At 44.6% G+C, this 20538-nt stretch overlaps 1 protein-coding gene across 1 annotated transcript in view; it reads left to right on the top strand.

Moving 5' to 3' along the window:
* The first annotated feature begins 6517 nt into the window (after nucleotides 1–6517).
* Nucleotides 6518–20538, top strand: part of NDRG1 (N-myc downstream regulated 1) — a 40385-nt gene continuing 26364 nt past the window's right edge. Inside the window, exons 1-2 of the mRNA XM_009088252.4 lie at nucleotides 6518–6573; nucleotides 19998–20076. Coding sequence (XP_009086500.3) covers nucleotides 20014–20076 — 63 coding nt within the window. The 5' untranslated portion in view covers nucleotides 6518–6573; nucleotides 19998–20013. The remainder of the gene's footprint in view (nucleotides 6574–19997; nucleotides 20077–20538) is intronic.

Below are 20538 nucleotides of genomic sequence, written 5' to 3'. Positions count from 1 at the left end.
TTGTAGATGATCAATTGAGAGCATTAGCTGGGCTCTGTTAAAATCTCTGCTCACTCAATCCCTCAGAAGTTTCATTAATGGTCTGTGCAGCTTGTCTTCTTGTAGGTCATTTTGGAAAGAAAAGTTCAAGGGGGAGAAATGTCAAAGGCTAGATGTTAATGCTGAAAGCAGTACTTTCTAATTGGATTTCTTTAGGCTGAGGAAACTCTGTCTGACAAACACAAACTTTCTCATTGGGGATGGGATAGAGAAGGCCACCCATCTCAGAAAGAGCTGAGAAAAATCCACTCATATTTAAAGCCTTTCAAATTTCCATTTCTCCCACCTCTGACTGCTGTGTAGGACTAAGGCACTGCCTTTAGCTCACAGTTCAATAAGGTTTCTGTACTTCCTTGCCTGTACATAGCTGACCACAAAAAAATCAATGTGAATGAAAAAAAAAATCTCATGCCAGCTTGGTAAAGCTACATCTGTAAGGAACTTATTGTGTATGTTTAGTGTAGATCTAAAGCAGCAAGCCCTGTGCAATTGTCCACAAGGTGTGTACATGTGTGTTTAACAGGTGGACAGGTCTGAAGAGTATGAAATTCCTCCAGTACGAGGAAACAAACTTGTGCCAACCCAATTCTCCAATCCCCCATTAGCCCCAAAGAGCTTTCTTTTAGACCACTGGACAAACAAGAGGGTAGGTGAGTAGCTGGTCACCACACACATCCTGCTGGGGCCACCAGGGATCTTCATGGGCCACAGTGCATGGCACTGTTCAAACTTCTGCACAGTGACAAGCAGGTGACAAAGAAGGATACACAAAGAACCCAGCTGAGCAGCCAAACTGAGATTAAATCTGTGTGTTACACTTTGACTGTGGTGTATTCACCTGAACCCCAGAGAATCCCAGAGTCACAGGATCACAGACAGGGTAAGGCTGGAAGGGACCACAGCTGGGTCCTCTGGTCCAACCCCTCTGCTCAAGCAGGGTCATCCCAGAGCACATGGCACAGGATGGTGTCCAGACAGTTCTTGGATATCTCCAGTAAGGGAGGCTCCACACCCTCTCTGGCCAATCTGTGCCAGTGCTCAGTCACCCACACAGCAAAGTTCTTCCTCATATTCTGATGGAGCTTCCTGGGCATCAGTTTCTGCTCATTGCTTCTTGTCCTATTGCTGGGCACCACTGAGCAGAGTCTGGTTTGTCCTCTGACATTTCCCTACACACAGACAGACAGACAGACAGTGATGAGGTCCCCTCTCAGCTGTCTCTCCTCAGGGCTGAACAGGCCCAGCTCCCTCAGCCTTTCCTTGGAAGAGAAAAGCTCCAGTCCTTTAATCATCTTTGCTGTCCCCCACTGGACCCCTGCAGGAGCTCCACATCTCTCTCGTACAGAGCACTCCTGAAATGCACACAGAGCTCCAGGGGAGGCCTTGCCAGGTCAGAGCAGAGGGCAGGATCCCCTCTCTGACCTGCTGGCAGTGCTCCTGATGCACCCCAAGGGACCTTTGGCTTTCTTGGTCCCAAGGACGCTGTTGGCTCATGGACAGCTTGTTGTCCACCAGGACCCCCAGGTCCTCCACAGAGCAGATTTCCAGCAGGTCAGCCCCTAACCTGTACTGATGCTCAGGGTTATTCCTCCAGGTTCAGCACCCTGCACTTGCTCCTTTAGTCTAAAACACAGGTGCCACTGAGACCTCTAAAACCCCAGTTGGGCTGCCACCAAATCAGGACGTGGGTGAAACCCCTGCCAGTCTGGGAAAAGGAGTTGCTCTAGCTCCTAACTGAAACCCCAGCTGGGATTTCTTTCCTTTTGCCTAATCGTGCACAAGTTTCAGGGAATCCCTGCTGGCTAAAGCTTTGCACAACAGATAGATCCAAAAATGATGGCTCTCTCTGTGAGTTCTTGGTGTGAGAGACAGGTTTTCATCTAGACAGTGCAATTGGAGCCTTTTCTGTTTGGAGGAGGAGTGAAAATATGCAGCAAATCCCAATTCCCCTTCCAACTGTAGCAGGGATATAGAGCTATCTCTCTGCCTTCACAATGACATCTGTGAGCTGCAGAGCCAAATTCTTCCTTTTTCCTGTTTGGCTTGAAGAACTTTCATTATTTTTATGAAATGCATTAACTCCTTCAGGAAGGATTGCAGGCAAAGCATTGTGCAATGGATGTGCCCCCACCCTGTAGGCTGTGGCTGAGACTTTTTCGTGGTTAGCAGAAGAGCTGTGCTCACACACAGCTGAGTTTGGTATCTGACACCAAGTCCCTGATTTCCTGCATCCTCTATGGGTTACAGACTGTGAGGCAGCACAGAGAAAACTCTCAGTGACTGTAGGTATTCATCTCAGAGGGAACTCACAGTGAAAAACCTTATGTGGAAATAAACATAAAATCTATTTTAGACCTTGTCTCTCTTGGCTTTTTCTCTTGGCTAGCTTTAATATTTACCAGTCACCATGCTGGCTTCTCATAAACCCAGTTCTTAGGCACTTATTTGTCCATGTCATGGGACCAAAAGCCCGAGTGGGGAACGTGGGGCTGCGTCACTCGCAGCCGAGTCCTGCTGCCAATGTCACTCAGATCCCACAGCAGCAACAGAGCTTCCTACAGAAATGCTCCCCTTGGTAAAACACTCCACCAAAACCTCCTGAAGGCACAAACCTGTTCAAAGCGAATCAGATCAATCCCCCAGCCCCTCCATTCTTTACAGATAAATGCAATCTCCTGAAATATATTTTAAAAAATTCACTTCCTTTGCAAATGGCAGGAAGTTCCTAATGCAAGACCAAATAAATGACTCACCCCCTTCTACGCTTTTGCTGAAGCAGCTAAACCTGCCAAAAGTAGTTTCCAAACTGGAAATAAGTACTTAAGTGGGGATATGAATAATACCAGCCAAATCTCTGACAAAGGCATGTGAATCTTCAGTCTGTGGTGTTATTTATTTACATTTTTAATTGAGGTCAATGCCCTTGGTTCAAAACTGCATTGAATAATTTTTGGAAGGACAACTGATCTGAATGGCTACATGTCAGCATCATCCAGGGATCCAAAGACAACAACAAAAGACTATAGTAGAATAAAATTCCCAGTGGACAGGGTGTGATATTTGATGGGTCACACAGGGAATGCTTTCAACATGAACCAGCAAACATCAAGTATATTTTTCATAAAACACGTAGCTTAATCCAAAATTATCCCTCCTGTATTGTTAGCGAGAAAAGGGAACACCCAGTTTCTTTTGCAGTGACTAATAATATTACCACTGCTTAAATGTAAACAGTGTGCAGAGATCTTGCTAAACAAATGCATAATATCTTTTGCAAAATATAACACTGTACTCCAACTGTATTTAACTCTTTTTTCCTTCTTTGCTGCTGCAGCACAACTACTGAATTTTCCTGAATTAATGCTGGCATGGCAAGAAGTTATTGTCAAGGGAAAGAGGAATAGTCTCATAACTAATATCTGTTTCCATAGCATCAAAATTGATGGAATTGACACTCTTTGGTGGACTTTGGATCAGGTCTCTACTCTGATGGTTCTTCATTTGCACCATAGTCTTTTCCCTGGAGCCTTGTTAGCATTGATTATTTAATGGCTTTAAAGTGCTATTTAAATGCTGAAATATTGTTATTGCCAGATACTGAACACATAGGCAGGTTTCTGCTCAGCACATGTGATTAGTCTTTCACTAGCATGGAATTATGGCCTTTCATCCTTTGGTTGTATGGATACCTACAACAATCCATTTTAGTAAAATAAAATAAAGCAAAACAGTAAAGCAAGGAGTTGTTTACTTTACTCCTAAATAACTTGAAGACCTATGCTGTGATCTCAAGTGAAAGCACCAGCAGCACAGAAGAGGTTTCAGGTTCATTGGCACAGCCTGTTTGCTGGCATGGGAATGGAGATCTATGTCAGGGCATTCACCCATCCAGAGATGCTCTTCTCAAAAGGACAAGTGCATGCCAGCTGCACAGAGCTGGTTTATCAAGTGAAATAATATTTACAGCAGAAGTACCTATTAGGATTTCAGAGGGCCCACATGGGTGGCAAGCTTGTATTGTCTCCACAGCCAGTGGTTCCTAAAGTACACACGTCTGTACACGCACAGCTGCTGCTACAGGAGCCATTCAGCTGCTGTGGGAATGCAGTGAGAGCAGTCCTGCAGCCCAGCACAGCCTGAAAACTCACTGAGGCTCTGTTGCTGCATTGTCAGCAGTGACACTGGCAAATTAAGCCTGGAAATTCCTGTTTTTCCAACCTGTCTTCTGCGCAGACTTTTTCAAGCAGAGGGGAGTGATGTTCCCCAAGCTTTCAGCTGTGCTCCTTTCTGGCACAGGTCAGAATTTGGATCTCTGAGTACAGGCTTTATCAATTACATTTTTACGCAGTAAAATACTTCCTAACTTGGATTTTTAGAATTACTTCATTTTCTTTCGCAATCCACCAGTCTCTCAGAGGTGACTGTAAATCAGCATGTTGTCTTCAGCCATAGCTAGCAAAATAGCTGGGAGGAGTGCATGAACTACTGAAGGCTCTGTTTGGATGCACAGATTGCCAGGCTTTCCAAGCAACTACTCCTTGGGACTTCTACCTGCCTGTCTTCAGCATGTTTGAAGGTCCAACACCACATGTGATCTAAATAACAAACTGCAAGGCCAGAGCAAAAGAAAACACTTCATTTCAGTTTTCCAGCCCATTCCAGACTCAGTACTTGTTTTTTAACTGCAAAAGTCTGCATCTAGTGAACAGAGAATAGTTAATTTCATCTGAATCTCTGAAGCTTTCAGCCCCTTCCCCAAAAAGCAGCCAAGCACAGCACACTCTAAAACTGCTTGAGGATGGGCCAAATCATACAATTCAGACACTGCCCCAGATCTGTTTTCTGAAGGACTGAATGTTTTTCAGTGAGGATATTGTTTCATCAGATGAAGGAAGGATTAATCTGTTGGAAAATTAGTCAAGCCCATGTTCTCGTTCTAGCATTTGCAGTTGTTCCATAACTTGGGAACACTGAGCTAGACAGATCTTCCATAACAAACACAGCATGGAAGTGACCTGATGACGTAATTTTGAACATATGACTTCAAAATAGGCTCAGTTGCAAATTAAATTATTTGTGATGGTTTCATTGGTTTCCTGGCATCACAGTTTAAAACAATTATGAAAAAGATTAGGCCTTTTATCATTCAAAAAAACAAAGAAAGCACATAGAGAACAGTGCTGTCTTAGGATGACAAATGCTCTTTTGCATTGTTCAGAAATACTTTTCATCCTTGCAGACATTAATTAATCAGAGGGAAGAAAGCAAAACATTTCCTTTATTCTACACTTGGTAATACTTCAGTTATAGCTGCACAACATGATCTTCCATCATTTTGTGGTGAAAAAGGAACCAGACTTCCAGAGTTCTACTTCCAAAGCAGCAGTTTCTAATTCAGGTGCAGAAGCTGACTTAAGAGGAGAGAATCTAATATGCATTTAAACAGAAGCAAGCTTTTGTAGACTCAAGTTAATAACCTTATTATATAGCTGAGAAAACAGAGGCTGAGAGTTTAACAGAGTTTCAGAGTTTGAGGAATTTCTGATTTCCTCTTCAGGCCACCTCACAAGGGGCAATGACAACATGCTATGGATTTCATGTGTTTGGGTCACAGTAACATGCCATAAAAGTGAAGTTTGTTAGGTGAAATCACACACTTGGGGGAAGAGTGTTTTACAGTAAAGTCAGAAAAAGCAGCTCAGGCCGTGACAGTTTAACCCGCCTCTTGGCGGATGGCTGCACGCAGAACTGTGTATACACAGATACTCTTTGCTCAGCAGGCAAGGGCCTCTTTTTTGGAATAAACGATTAGCTGCACTTCTTGCCAAAGGGCTGTTCACTGGGAAACTCACCCAGCACTTGCAGCACCGGCTGCACCCACTGAACTCCACCAGAAATGTGCAAAGGCATTATTTCCCTCCTGCAATTACAGTTCCTTCCTAATGGTCATTTTAATGTGTGAGCATAAGATTTTGCAGCTCTGGTAAATACACTTTATATCTACATAGAAGTATGTGCGCAGGACTTTGCCAAGACCACCTGTGCCAGGACCCCGCTGTCGCCATCCCCGGCTCAGACTTTCCCAAGGCGGCCGCTGGGTCCTTGGGCAAACCCTTGCACACATTCCCTTCTCCTCGCCAAAGTGCTGGAAGCCGCGGCTAACGGGGGAAGCGGGACGCGGCTCTCCGCCTCTGGCTGCTCTCAGCCTGCCCGGGAGGGCGATGTCAGCGCCGAGCCTCCGCCGCCGGGGCTGCGCGGCCGGGGGGGGTGTCGGGGTTCCCTGCTGATACTGGGGCTCTCTGCTGATACCCGAGATCCCTGCCGATACCCGGGCTCCCTGCCGGACCGGGCACGGGGGCGCAGCGGCCGCAAAGGCCCGCGGCCGGCGGGGCGAGCCCGGCGGGCGGAGCCGGTGGCGGGCGGCGGCAGCACCGCCCGGCGGGCGGGGCAGGGGCTATAAATGCACCCCGGGCCGCGGGCGGCCACCGGAGCGCGGGCGGCAGCGGCGGCGCAGGGACAGCGGGAGCGCGGCAGGTAAGGGAGCTCCATCCGTCTTTCCATCCGTCTTTCCATCCGTCCGTTCACCCACCCCCGCGGACCTCGCAGTCCCCTCGAGCGCGCATCCTTGCATCACCCTCCTGCCTTTCCTTCGAACTGAGTCCCTCTCCCCGTGGCTCCGAGCAGGGCTTTGCCGGGTGCTGGGGGAGCGGGTGGCTCTCAGCGGCTCGCAGGGGACAGCGCACGGCGCGCCCCAGCCGGACCCCGGCCCTTCCCGGGAGCGGCTGCGGGATGCTGCTGCCAAGGTCCGGGCTCCCGGGTAGCAGCGGGATGGGATGGGATGGGCTGCGCTGGAAAACAGCTGTGAAGCCAAGGCACATACTTTCGCTAAGGAAGTTGACCGCTGGTGATTACTCGTGTTTCTCTGCTCTCGCTGCTCTGTGCTGTGTTTGGAGTCCCGGACAGCTCGGCCCGGGGTCCGCTCTGTGTCTCAGCGGGATTGTTGTCATCGTGTGTGGTGACAGGCACAGTTCGCCACCCCTGCTCCGGGCACTGCTGGGCTCAGAGCCCTTGAGGGGAGTGCGTGCGGTGCAGGCGCAGCCACGCACTGGGCTTGGTGAAACAAGGGATTTCACTTCTGCTACGGAGGAGGTTTTGGTTGATACTTTTCATCGTGGTTCAGTTTTCCTATGAAACGCTGGCAAGCTGGCACTGCTCACAGCATAACTCACTGTTTCACAAAGATCACAGTGCCCTGCTTAGCACCCCATCCCCAAACAGGACTTAGTCATGTTTCTCACCTATGTAATTTTGATGATTTTCTTTCTCTGGTTTAAATGGGAACTGTATTTTGAACCTAGAAAATGCACTTGTAATGACATAGAAGAGGTCAAAGACAACCTGAAGCTTTCTGTCCAGGTTCTCTGCATGGTGTTTTGATTGTTTTGCTTTCTTCTGGCTTTTTATTAACTTTTTTTTTGCTGTGTATCAAAGTGTGTCAAAGATACACAACTGCTGCAAAACTCACTGTTGAGGGCAAGCAATGGAAATACCCTGTAAAGAGGAGTTATCAAGTGCTTCAGGTAAACATCTGAGAAGCCTGCCTTGCTGTTACAGCCTTGGCTGTTGCAGGTATAATTTACATCAAAACTTCAGCCACTGGCACTAAGCAGTGCTCTTTGAATTTGACTCTGGGAACATATTTGGTGGTTGGTTTTTGTGTTTTGGTTTTTTGTTTAGTTGTTGGGTTTTTGGTTTTGTTTTTTGTTTGTTTTTTTTTTTTTCTGGGGGGAGTCTGTGTTGGTATTTTCATTAGGCTTTTTTTCTTTTGGTGTGGATTTTTCTTTCCTGTTATTTATTTTAATTTTGTGGTCCTTTAACCAGAGTCTAATGTAGTTTGGCATAGAATGACTGTGTTTTTATCACAGGTACTTGAGTAAACAGCAGGCAGCTAATGCTGTATGATGTTCTGAGCAAGGCAAGAATTTAATGACTCTGGATGAAATGCTAAAGCTCAGAGTAGATGCAGCACAAATAGTGATTCCTAAAGGCCTGTAGAGTTCCTAGAGTACTAATGAGTCCCAGGCCCTCAAAGAGTAACTCATGAATGTGTTCAGGAGAAACTGGTGTGTGTTTTGATATGGAAAACACAGATGGAGAGAAAGCAGGTTTTAATGTAGTAATGATGGACTCCTTAGGGTTTGCTTTTTATACCTAATATTTTTCTGTAAAAACTGAACAGATGCCACAGCATAATGGTTTGGGGACCTGGAGGCCTCAGCTTCTGAGTCTGAGCTCTAGCAGAAAACTGAATGGGTTTGATTTCAACTTGGAAAACTTGGAACAGGAGTGGCTACAAGTACTGAACTGTGAGATCACAGAATGGTTTTTGTTGAAAGATTCTGTTTCAACTCCCCCACCATGGACAAGAACACCTTCAAGTAGACCAGGTTGCTCCAAGCCCCATCCAGCCTGGCCTTGAACACTTTCAGTGTTGAAGCATCCACAGCTTCTCTGGGCAGTGCCTCAGCACCCTCACAGTGAAGAATTTCCTCCCAATATCTGGCTAAAAGGACCTTCCTTCAGTTTAAAGCCATTCCCCCTTGTCCTGTCATTACACACTCTTGTAAAAAGATGAATTCTTCCCCTGAGAATGGGCACTGCAAAGTGACTGACCTTGAACCAGACTGGGGAAGAGGGGTCCAGACAAGCTAGGGTTTGCATTTGTTTCCCTTAGAAAGAAGGGTTTGTGTACTTATTTCCTGCATTCATTGGCCTCTTTACCCAGATGACAGCAAGATAGAGATGTCAAAGTGTCAGGTGTCCACAGAATCAGGCAACAGCCAAAGAAGTGTCACCCTCTGCTGAGAGAGGGCTGCCACATGCACTCCCTGTCTTTGGGAACCAGCACCTGGGCTACCAGCAAAGCTCTTAAGGTTTTCACTTTGTGCCTTCCACAATGGCTTTTCTACTCTTGTCAAAATAAAAGGAACACTAAAACTGTGGCAGACCATCTGGGTAGATTGTATGAATGCTCAGTAAAACCAGCAGGATTCCCCTATTGTCTTTCCTCCAGTGGGAGGTACTCTGCTCTTTGGATATTTCTTTTTGGACTATCACAATTGTGTGGGGAGATTACAGGGCACCTTTTGGAACACTTTGGCAAAGGAACCTGATCCTTAGAGGTACTTATAAGGCAATTAACTAATTTGCTCTTCTTGTTCAGGTGAGATTAGCAGTGAAATGTTGGGAGAAAATTCTTTGATTCAGATTTTTAAGCCTAAGTGATTAATTTCTTTGACTGAAGTGCAACATAAAACTTCTCATGACCAGCTTAAGAGATTATGACAAGCTTCTAGCTTCCCACAGAAAATACTGTTTTTTCACGTACCTCATTAGAGCACAAAACATAGAGCATATATGTAATGAGACATTTCCTGCTTTTATTGTCTCAAAACAGACAAATAGAAAAAGAAAAGATACAGAAGGGGTGAAGCTGGCTTGAAGCTCTTCAGAATGAACATGAGCAGGAACTGCGAAACTCTCAAAAATAATGCAAATTCTAATTGTGGTGGATCAGCAATGTTTACATCATGTGCACAGCTGGGAGCATAAGGCAGCAAAAGCCTGTTTGCTGTCAGGGAGAGCAGAGCCTGGGGAAGCAATGGCCTGGATCAGTTCAGTCACAGCAATGCACAACATGAGTGACTTGCTCTAACTGCCGTGGGTTGATCACTTGGAAGGGAAACCTTCCAATATACAGGAAATGCAACTGCTTAGCATTAACAAGGATGAAATACTGGTTTTGGAGATGAAGTAAGACCTCCAGATGTCTTTTTAGATCTAACTTTCAAGTTCAGTCACAGCATCTAGAAATACAGAAGTACTGAAGACCCCAAGTTTTCCTGTGTTGCTAAAAAGATGGCACTGCACCTATAGACTGCCCTTGGCTTCAGCTGTAGGTGTGAATTTGAATGTTACCTAAAGCAGGATGGTGCTGCCCCTGGAGCTGCCTCTGTGGAGAATTCCCCTGGACAGTTAGGTGGGGGATGATCTCCAGTTTCAGAAGCTCATCATAAAATTATAAAGGGCTTGAATTGGAAGGGACCTTAAAAACCCTCTAGTTCCACCCCCTCTGCCATGGGCAGGGATGCCAGCCACTAGATCAGGTTGCTCAGGTCCAGGAGCAGCAGTTACCCCTCTGCCTTCTGTCAAAAGCTTTGTTCCAAAAGTTCCAAGTAAATTACTTGCTACTACTGGAAAGTATGGGGTAATATTCTGCAACTGTTTCAAAGTCCAAGAGAAAGGCAATCCCATTTTCAGGTTCAGTGGTGTGTGTTCCTATAGAAGCCTAAAATCTGGGTTAGACATCTTGGAAATCAATGGCTGTGAATATAATGGCTATTGAACTTGGTGATCTATCAAATGGTGTTTTCCCCATCTGTGTCACTTCCAGAGCCCTGGGTGACTTCAGTGGGGGACAGCTTGTGGGAGGCAACCCCTACTGTTAATTTCCTTTGGCTGTGGTTTTTAAGCAGCAGTAAGGAGCCATTTAGAGCTTTTCCTGACTACGTGTTCATGCATCATTGAAGTGTTATTATGACATGATTAATCCCAGTACTGAGAGTCCATGTGAATCAGTACCATCATCTGGCATTTAACCCAGAACAGCAAGTGTGGAGTACAGAAGAAAGTAAAGCCTGAAATTGTCCAATTGTCAGACTTGAACGTGCAAGCTCCTATGTTGGATGATGAGGGTGATGAGTTTAGTTTTACTTTTGTCCCAGGGCTGCTGCAGGTTCAGGCCTATTTTGTTTCCCAGCTGGCAAGAGAGTGTTGCCTTTGGATAATGCCCAGGAGTTTGTTGTCAGAGGGGGTGCTCTGCATGCAGAGGTGCTCTGTGGTGTGTTGCTGATGCACAGCTGGACTGCCTGTGCTGAGGAAATTTTCCACAGCTGTATCTCTTTGTGCTAAGCAGGATGTGTGTCAGTTTTGCTGCTCTTATTTTGTGTGGCTGATCACGTTTCCTATGTTTCTTTTGGGTTTGGGGCTGCTTCCTTTCAGTTAGTTGTCAAAATTTTAAAATATCTTTTTCATCTGTCAAGGTTTTTCTCTTGGTAGCTGGAAGTTAGTCAATATGGATCTTCCTTTTCAAGACCTGTTTTTAGAACTGGTTTTTCACTACTTTTCAAAGCCATCAACTGGCTGCTTCCTGCCTGACATAAGTATAGCTTTGAAAGTATAGCTTTTTCAGCTTATTTTCTACCATGGATGTGTAGGGCCAGCCTGCTAGACCTGTACAGATGATGCAGAAGTTAGTGGAAACACCAAACATTAGGACTTAGTGCAGCATGAAAACCCAACTCACTGCAAAACAAATCTTTCCACGTGTTTTCAACCATTCCTTGGGTGTTTTGTGTGTGTGGTTTTTCTGTCCTTGCCATTTCACCACTCTTACAGCCTGACAACTTTTCTTGCAACCTGATCTTAAGAAATTCTGAATTTTAAGAAGCACAAACTAATTAATAAGGATCTTAAACTCTAATGCCCTCATGAAGACTCTGGAGGTGGAGGCAATGTGACAAAAATCTGGTAATGTATTTACTGGTAGGCATATTCTGTAATGGAAGAGTAATCAACAAAGTAGGATGCAACTTCCAAAGGAACTTTTATTTGTGAACAGAGTAAACAGACATCCAGATGGGATGGGAAATGCACTGTTCAAGGAAGGAAGGATTACTCTTGCTGTGGGTTTTTGGGTTGCTTCCCTCAGGAAGCTTGTGTGCACCTTGTCAAACTCATGATATCATTTTCCTGCTGCCGTAGTTCTGGAGTGCTCTAAACATGCTTTTCGTGTACTGTAACATATCCCTGCTAAATTTTAAGATGCATTTTTATCCTTTGACAAAGTTGTGGCTTTTTGGGCTATGGGATTAATTATGCAGTAGAAGCACTACAGAATTTTATGATGACCTTTTATATTTTCTTTCCTAGATGATTCAGTTTAAGTGCATCACATTTTTTCCCATCTGAAACACTAAGAATTTTATAAAGTTTTACATAAAATCCCAATGCTATAAAAGCTTGGACACGTGTAACTCCAACCCTTCTTGTAAACACAACCTGGAAAGTGATAAGAAAGTTCTCTGCCTGTGATAGGCACTAACCTGGAGTGTAGATGGGTAATGCTTTGAAATAAGTCAGCTGAGGATGGTGAATTGCCTTTTGCCCACTTTGAAGGATTTTGAAAGGACTTGTTTTGAGAAGCAACGAAAATTTGGGTATTTAATGTTGCTGATTTAGACATTTCTTCACCAGTGCCACCTGTTGTGGTGCAGGCTGTGTGCTCAGCCCTTGGGAAGATCATATTGTATATTTGGGTGCTGATGCTTGCAGGCAGTGGAAGACTTTTGCCCAGATGTAGTCCCACATAATTCAGCATGTGAAAATGCTTACATTTGGGTAATTTTATAAAGGAACTTGCTTGGGAAGAATGAAAGATATGTCTGAACACAATGGCCATTTGTGCAAAGTTTGAGTTCAGATTAAGCTCTAGAAGGCTAAAGTTCATCCTCGAAAAGGGAACTGGCCATGCATGGGAACAGAATAATATCCATAAATTATACTTTTCTTCTCAACAAACAAGCAAAAACCCTTATGCACTCATCATGGAAAACTTCAGCCCAGACATTTTGGCAGGGGTTAGAAAGAGATCTTGTAATAGCAATGACCAAGCAATTTTAATAGGTGGTAGAACAAGTCATCTATGCACCCAGAAGCTGCAACTGTATAGTACAACCTCATGAATAAATGCAAATTAAGAAATGTCATCAACCTTAGCTGTGATGCTTTGTAACCTAAGTCCTCATCATTGCAACATCAACGTGAAAATGCAAAACATATAAAAAACACCCACTATAATCTTGTGAGGGTGCAACCTAGAGAGCCAGAGAACATTCCTCATCTCTGAGTATACTGTGAGCCTCTCCCTTCTGGAATAATCTCAGTATGTTTTTGCCTCTAACTTTGACAGCACCACCCACTTGTTGAAGCGGCTGCAGCTGGGCAGCAGCTCTGGGCTATTAAAGCATGGCAGATTGAGAATAGGAGGGGGCAGGGAGCATGTCCTGACACTGTGAGCTGCAGGAACAATGGCTTTATTCTTGTCTGTTTAGACTGTAATCTTTGTGGCAGAAGCTGTGTCTTCCATGTTACAAAATACCTAATCCCTCTCTGCCCCCTCATAACATCTCTGTCATTTCCTCTGCCCCCAGAGCCCAGCCCAACACCCCGGTGCAGAGCAGGTGTCAGGTCCTGTGGCAGTGCATCCCCTTTAATCTTTGTGTCAGACCCTTGTGTGTGGTCAGTGGAAGGAGCAGTGGGATGGATGCGGAGGAGGGTGCTGGGGGATGGAAGGGGACAGGTTGGCTGGCAGGGTGGGTGTAAGGAAACAAAGCCTGGGAAAACAGCTGATTGCTGTTCATCCTTTCCACCCTCCAGTGCTGCCACCCATGGCCTGGAGCCCTTTAATCTAAAGCACAACACTGGCACCAGTGTGAATGGGCAAATCCATCTTTTTTAGAGATCTAGTTCCAACCCTTCCTTCCCCTGGGCCAGGTTGCTCAAAGCCCCATCCAGCCTGGCCTTGGACTTACTCTGCATTACCAGACAGAACCACTTGTCACAGGGCTGTGACCCGAGGCAGTTTCAGGTAAACATGAATTTTAAGAACTGCATTAGGGTTTGTAATCTGTCCCTGGTGGAGCTGTTACAGTGTAGGTAGTGTTAGGGATTGCTACAATAGGAAAAAGCCCTAAGGCATTGAAATCTTTCAGTTTCCCTGCCAGCTAGGAAGAGAGAGCTGTTCATTATATTGGGAGGGGTACCCAGCAGGGGTTCAAAGTGGTGATGGGGACAGCAGGGGTGTCCCTTGGCCAGCTCACCAGCCCTTCCCACAGCCAGCTTCTGCTTCAGTGGAACACGGCAGGGCCTCAAGCTTTCTAAGGAGCATTCTTCATGGCATCCCACAGAGGGAGGTTGTGCAAGCTGTATTGCAGCAGTTTCTTGCTCAACATCTGTGGGGTAGACAGAAGGGCTGCTTCCAGCTCCCTGTGTTTTGGTGCTGCTCTCCATGTGCAGCTGCCAGCAGGGTTCATGGATGGTGACCAGCCCCTGGTGTGAGGCACTGGCAGTTTCAGGGCTGTGTCTGATCCCAGAGTGGCCACAGCTGAGCTCTGTCCCTCAGGCACTGGGGACAGTGGCACGAGTGGAGCTGGGACTGGAGATCTCCTCCCTCCCTGCAGGAGAGTGTCCCAGCTGCTGGCAGGTGGAGCTGGGGAATGCTGTGCCCCCAGCTGTGCCTTTGTGCTGGGTCAGCTGCTGGCTCTGTCCCTGCAGCTGTCTCCCTCTGGCTTCACCTGGCTCCTCCTTGGCACTGGGCATGAGCTCTTGGCTGAAAGGCTTTGATTTCCTAATCAGATTGATTAGCACATAGCATAAGTGTCAACTTAAAAATGGCTGAAACTTCAGGCTCTTCTTGAGTTTTTAGCTTGAAAAAAAATCACTGTTATGCTACATTATCCACCTAACAACCTGCATTTGTTTTATTTCCTTGGATGCCAGCTCTCATTTTCAACTAGACCCTTCATGAAAACATGCTGTGGAGTAACTCACAAAGAGGGTTGAAAGAAAATAAACGTTAAATGGTTAGAAAAAAGGAATAAAATTGAGTATCAGCTGTGTACTGTGCTTGAAGAGGGCTGGGGGATAGAGCCCCCAGGACATCTGTGAACTGGAGACCACCAGGCAGCACAACTGTTTCAGTTCCCTGATAATATTTGGTTTAATGCTTTGATTCCTGAACTTTTCTCATTTGAAGCCTCAGGCTATTAAAGGGTTCTGCTTTGAACCTTCGTCTCAGGTTATTAACTTTTAGTTGCAAATTGAGATAATGTGTAACCAGAGGCTAAGGAAGCCCGGAGAGTCCCAGGTAGTTGAGTGTCTTCAACTTTTGACACTTCCTGCTCAAAATGTTTATTCAGATCCTACTTACATGTCACAAGTAAGTTGCCTTTTTTTAAAGGGGAGGAACCGCTGTAAAACCTCTTTCATAATTTATTGTGTGGAATGATGACAGAGAAAAGCAGTAACTGAACACAAAGGACCTCGTGATACCAAGGCCTGTAACAAAGAGTAGTTTAAACAGGGCAGAGTGGGGGCAGATGCTTATGCATGAACTCTTTGGATGCTTGCAAATGAATCATTTGGTTCACAAACAGGAAGATTAAATTTGTCAACTTTGATATCAAATACCTGAAATGTAAACTGCACTTAGAGATGCATTCTGGCCCAAAACCACACATGGGTGCTGTGAATTGTCTTGTCTCTCTGTCCACTTATCTCTGTTTAGTCTCTGCTTAGTGGAGACTAGTTTTTTTTTTTTCAAGATTGCCTCCAGTTTGCAATAACCATGTTTATGTTAGGCCAGTCAGAGGAGTTTGCAGCATTTACTGTTAATGACTGGAAGAGGTCTAATTGACCATGGAAGGCTCAAAGGCTGTTAGAACATCACAGTAACTTTCCCTCATTGTCAGATGACTGAGATAGGTTTTTGTTTTTTTTTTTTTTTTAAAGTGGGTATTTGCCAATCAAAATTTTCAGAGCTCTGGGGACATTTTAGGTCTTTCCATCCTTCTCGCATTCTTGCATACTTGTTCTGGGAGCTGCTACAGGTGCACAAAACCTCCACCACCCCTGTCCTTCCTACCTTCATTGGTGACAGTGCAGAAGACACCCATAGTTTTCAAGGGATAAAGTGCAGATTGATGTGACTGCCTTGGAAACACCTCTCACCTGTGGTCCTGCAACATGAGTTTCACATGGTCCCTCTCTCTCCAAAGAGAACAACACCAGTTCTTGGGAGCTGGGACCCTCAGTGCTCACAGCTGTTTCCCTCTTTGCCATTAGAGGCTCATGAGTATTTAATCCCACATGCAAAGAGGTTGCTGTCCCTCCTGCTTGCTCAGCCTGCAGAGATGAAAATGCCCTCAAGATGCTCTGGTTACCCTTCTACACACCAGTACTCAAAAGGAAAATAATCTCTGCTGCCAGTGTTTAAACAAGCAATTTTGAGGAAATTGCCTTCCTTATGAAACTCAGGCAGGAGCCTTGTTTTCTATTATAGCATATAAATAAAAAACGTTTGGGTGTGAGGGCAGAGGAATGCTGAAGAGCTGGTAGCAGTGCCCCCATGCCCTTCATGGATGTCAGACCATTGTGTTTGATTATGCACCCCATGGCACAAGCTTGGACAGCCCTGCACGTGCCTTCAGAAATAGGAGGTTTGAAATGGGAGATCTTGGAACTTGATTTGCTTCTGTGCTTGGAAGGAATTTGGTCACACATATGTGTATTACCTGATGTTTGATGATGTATTTATGACTGATGTATAAATACTTGATGTATTTATGACTGCAGCATTGCTGGGCTCTGAGGATGGCCTGATGGGTGCCTTCTTAGCCTCTTTGCTGGGATCTCTGTTATGCAAAGCCAAGCTGCACATTTATCCTGTATCTTCTTCTACCAAAACAAGGCTGCAGCAGTGATTGTCCCTCCAGCAATTATGCAGAGGGAGAGGGGATGTATTCTGAACTTTTAATATCAAAATAATCAGGCTCCTGATAGAAATTCCTGAGCTACTGGCCAGTTGCTGCAGTGGTTTTGGAGCAGTGGGATTGGGCTAGAAAGGTGTATAGAAAAGCCTCTGAATTAAATTAGCCAACACAGTATTGCATAGATGACTTCACCCTACCCCACACTTTCCTTGCTTCCTAGAGTCTGATGCCTTTCTTGGCAAAGATAGATATGCCATCACTTTTAAAGCATTTTGCCACCTCAGAAGTGTTTTAAACACTTGGTTTTCTCTCAGGGGTATAATTATTTTAAAACAGGTACCTGGGTACAGGGTGGTGGGTGGCCACTTGGTGGAAGTGGCTTGTCCTGGAGAGAAGAACTTGGGACCTTTCAGCAGGCTGAATTGGCCAAGCAGAGTGTAAAAAAGTTGTTTTTCTCCAAGTTGGCAACTTTACACTACTGCTTCCAGATATAAATGAACTTTGTCTTTGGAAGGCATCTGTGAGGGAAGTGCTTTGAAATGTGCATAAAGGGATGCTTGTATGGTTATCTATTTAGGAGAGTTATGCAGCTACATTAGCTTTGAGCTGCCCTGTCACATAACAGAGGGCAGCACAAAGCACCTATTTAGAAAGTATAAAATTTGTGCTGAACAAGGGTGGTACAAAGCCACTTCCCCATCTTTCTCCTTAGAAAAGAAGATGTTTTTTACAGTGCTGTCAGATAGCAGGGCTTTGTTTGTCAGCTCTTGGGAACAAACAGCGCGTTGTTATCCCGCCTTGACACAAGGTTGGTGCTCAGTAGGAATGTTTCAGGTATTCCTGATGCACAGAAGGAAAACCCAGAGATGGGAAATGTCTAATCTGAAAACACTGTGGCTCCAAGATCTGGTGTCTTTCCAAAAGTGAGAGCTTGGTGAAGGTAGGGCTTTTGTTCAGCAAACTTGGTGGCAGTCGTGCAATCTGCTGGTCAGCACTTCCTAATGCCGGCGCTTTCGGAAACACAGAGCAACAACTTTGAACTATTGTGAAAACAGGATTGTTTTTAAGGCTATAAAAAGCATCCATCTTGTTCTTTTTTGGCAGTTTTTTTGCTCGTTTGTAGTCAATGCTCTGAGTCCCTGAAAATCTGAAGCTACCCCATGTAAACAGCTCTATTCCACAAACAGTGGCCGTGGCTTTGTTCCCTGAGCCCCTTCTTACTGGAAAACTGCAGGACCTGCCTTCTAACACTCCTCACCTTTGGGCAAATCATGGAAAAATCTCTTGCCCTTCTAATCCCTATTGCAGAATTAGGTGCAATATTAAGGTAATTATCTTAACAAAACTTGGGGAATTTAAGAAAAAGAAACGCTCTTAGGTGCAATTGCATATGGCTATTTCAACCTCCAAATATTGCAGCAGCATTTATTTTTCCTCTCTGCTGTGTCTAAAGGCCCACTGTGTAGAATGGCAGACTACATAGATGGCTGTAATCACAAAAACATGTAACAATTGCTAAAATGTCACTTGCAATTTTTCAAAATTTTGCACTTTTTTTTCCCTGCTTATTCTTTATGATTAAAATTTGTACCAGATAAAACACAGTGAAAAGCCTGGAGAAAAGGGTGAATCAGAGTCACTCGACTCTCCTGACTATTTAATACCTCTTGTATTATATGTCATCTTGTAAATTTGAAGCACAAAGCACTGGCAGTGGGGTTTGTTTTGGTTCTATCTTCATGCCTCAACTGGTGGTGTAAAATAATTTCTCTAAACTAAAATCCACAGTCTAATTTTTACCTAAAATCTCCCCAATTGCATAGCTAGCAAGAAGAGTTCCTTAAGTCCAGAGATATTTGAATGTGCATGGACACTCATGTTTTTCCAGCATTAACTCTTCTAGTCTGAGTGTGTCCCTTCATTGCTTTCTGCAGCATCCAGCTGTCCTGAAGACTCTCACCAGAGCATCTTTAACCAGGGACAAGTGCATCGAGTTAACCCATGGGGCAGAGTGAAAAATAATGCTGCTGCCACTGCTGGATGCTCCTGTGGGCTTCGCAGCCCTTCCTGAGCCATCAGGACATTTATGTGGACAGCATGATGGGCTTAAATCAGATTTAAGTCAGGAGATGAGGAATCATGATTTAAAGAATCGATGTAAATTGTGTTCTGGATTTCTATGCTTATTTTCAGAAAATAATTAAAATGTGTTCAGTTACACTTAATCAATAATTCCTAAACATGCTTCAGGCTTTTGGCTTGCTTTGAGTACACTTAGTCATATGCTTTATTTGAGACCATTCTAAAATTTTCTTAGAAAGTAAATATTTAATTTGTTTTACAATTGTGTAGATGGACAAAATAGGAAATTTATTAAAGATGTCCAAACCCCATAGGAAATGCATTTCTCCAGCAGACTAAAGGGTGTGCAATACAAAGACTTTGACTTCTGTATTTGCTGCTGCAGCAGTTCTGGGATCTCTTTTGAGAACTGTTCCTAGTCATTCATTAGAGCTTGACAGGGAGCAGCCCTCTGACTCAGGTCCCTTATCTTTGTCAAAGGAATGAGAAGATGAATCCCAGTCTGGAGAAACACAGAAGGTGCTCTGCACCTGAGCATGACCTATGACTCTGCCTTGGCAATCACCTCTGCTGGGCTTTGCTGTGCCTGTGTTCCCAGTTAAGCTTCCTGCAGCTGAGGGCTGGACATCCCAGTGCCAGTCCTGTCCAAGAGCAGGACACAGCAGTCTTGTCCCTTCCTTTGACAGTTTTGAAAAAAGCATTATTGCATGAACCTTGTTGGAGTGCACTTATAGGAGTTTCTGATTTTTATCTGTCCTGAAGAATGGAGTACATCAATCTGACAATAAAAAAGATGCTAATGTGTGTCCAGTTTGATTTTCTCACTGTAAAAATCTGGGGAATAGTGAGGGAATCTTGCATACACTGAAAAAAAAAAAAAAGGTTTTCAGAAACAACTGTTCTGTTCAAGCACATTTCAATAGGCAGTCATGCAGATTTGGGTATGTCTTCTTTTACCCTTGCAATGACAGTTTCCATGGTTCTCTCTGCTGTCCCTACCCTCTTTTCTCCAGCATTCCCTGCTTTGAAGCTGCCAAACTTCTGTTTGATCTTGCAGCCTTAGTATTTCTTTAATCTCATATTGTGTGTATATAAATAAACCAGGGAGGCATTTTACAAGAGATTTATAATCTTCTAGCAGAGGTCTTTTAAACTATAACCTGAAAGAGTGGGTCATTGTGGGGGCTGGGTGGAGCAGGATCTTTACTTGTTCCTGTATTTAATCTTTGATGCAAGCTGAGAACAAATCTCTTTTCCTCTTTGCAGATATCAGCTACTGACCATGTCAACAGAGTTCCAGGATGCTCACCTTGCAGAGGTGAAACCTCTGGTGGAGAAGGAGGAGGTAATTAATCTAAAGCTTTTTAGAGCTTCTGTGTTTTCTATCAGGCCTGCTTTTGGAACTGCACATGTGTTCTTAGATTGTTTTGAACATATTGTATGGAAGAAGAAAAGAAAAACTGGAGATGGAATAAGAATAGTTCATTGGGTTGGTTTTTTTTAAATAATGCAAAACTGACCCTAATTATTTGTTCTTGTTTGGTTTTGTTCTTTTAATATGATGGTGACACTTTTTCTTCTCTGAATAATGAAAGCTCTATGTGTCTTTAGCTGTATCAAATGATGCCAATTGGGCAGTCTCCTGTACATGCCTCTACAGCTACACATTTCTCAGTGTAAAGACAGACTTTGCTCTGTCAGCTGCCTCTCACAGAGAGAGCCTTTACACTTCCTTTGGGCACAGCTGAGTGCAGAGGTAGAGCTGAGCCCCTTCTTGTCCGGAGTGCACTGAGCCATGAGTTACAGC

Source organism: Serinus canaria, chromosome 2 (assembly GCF_022539315.1).
Source record: "Serinus canaria isolate serCan28SL12 chromosome 2, serCan2020, whole genome shotgun sequence".
Lineage (NCBI taxonomy): Eukaryota > Metazoa > Chordata > Aves > Passeriformes > Fringillidae > Serinus > Serinus canaria.
This window is presented reverse-complemented; position numbering and strand designations above follow the sequence as displayed.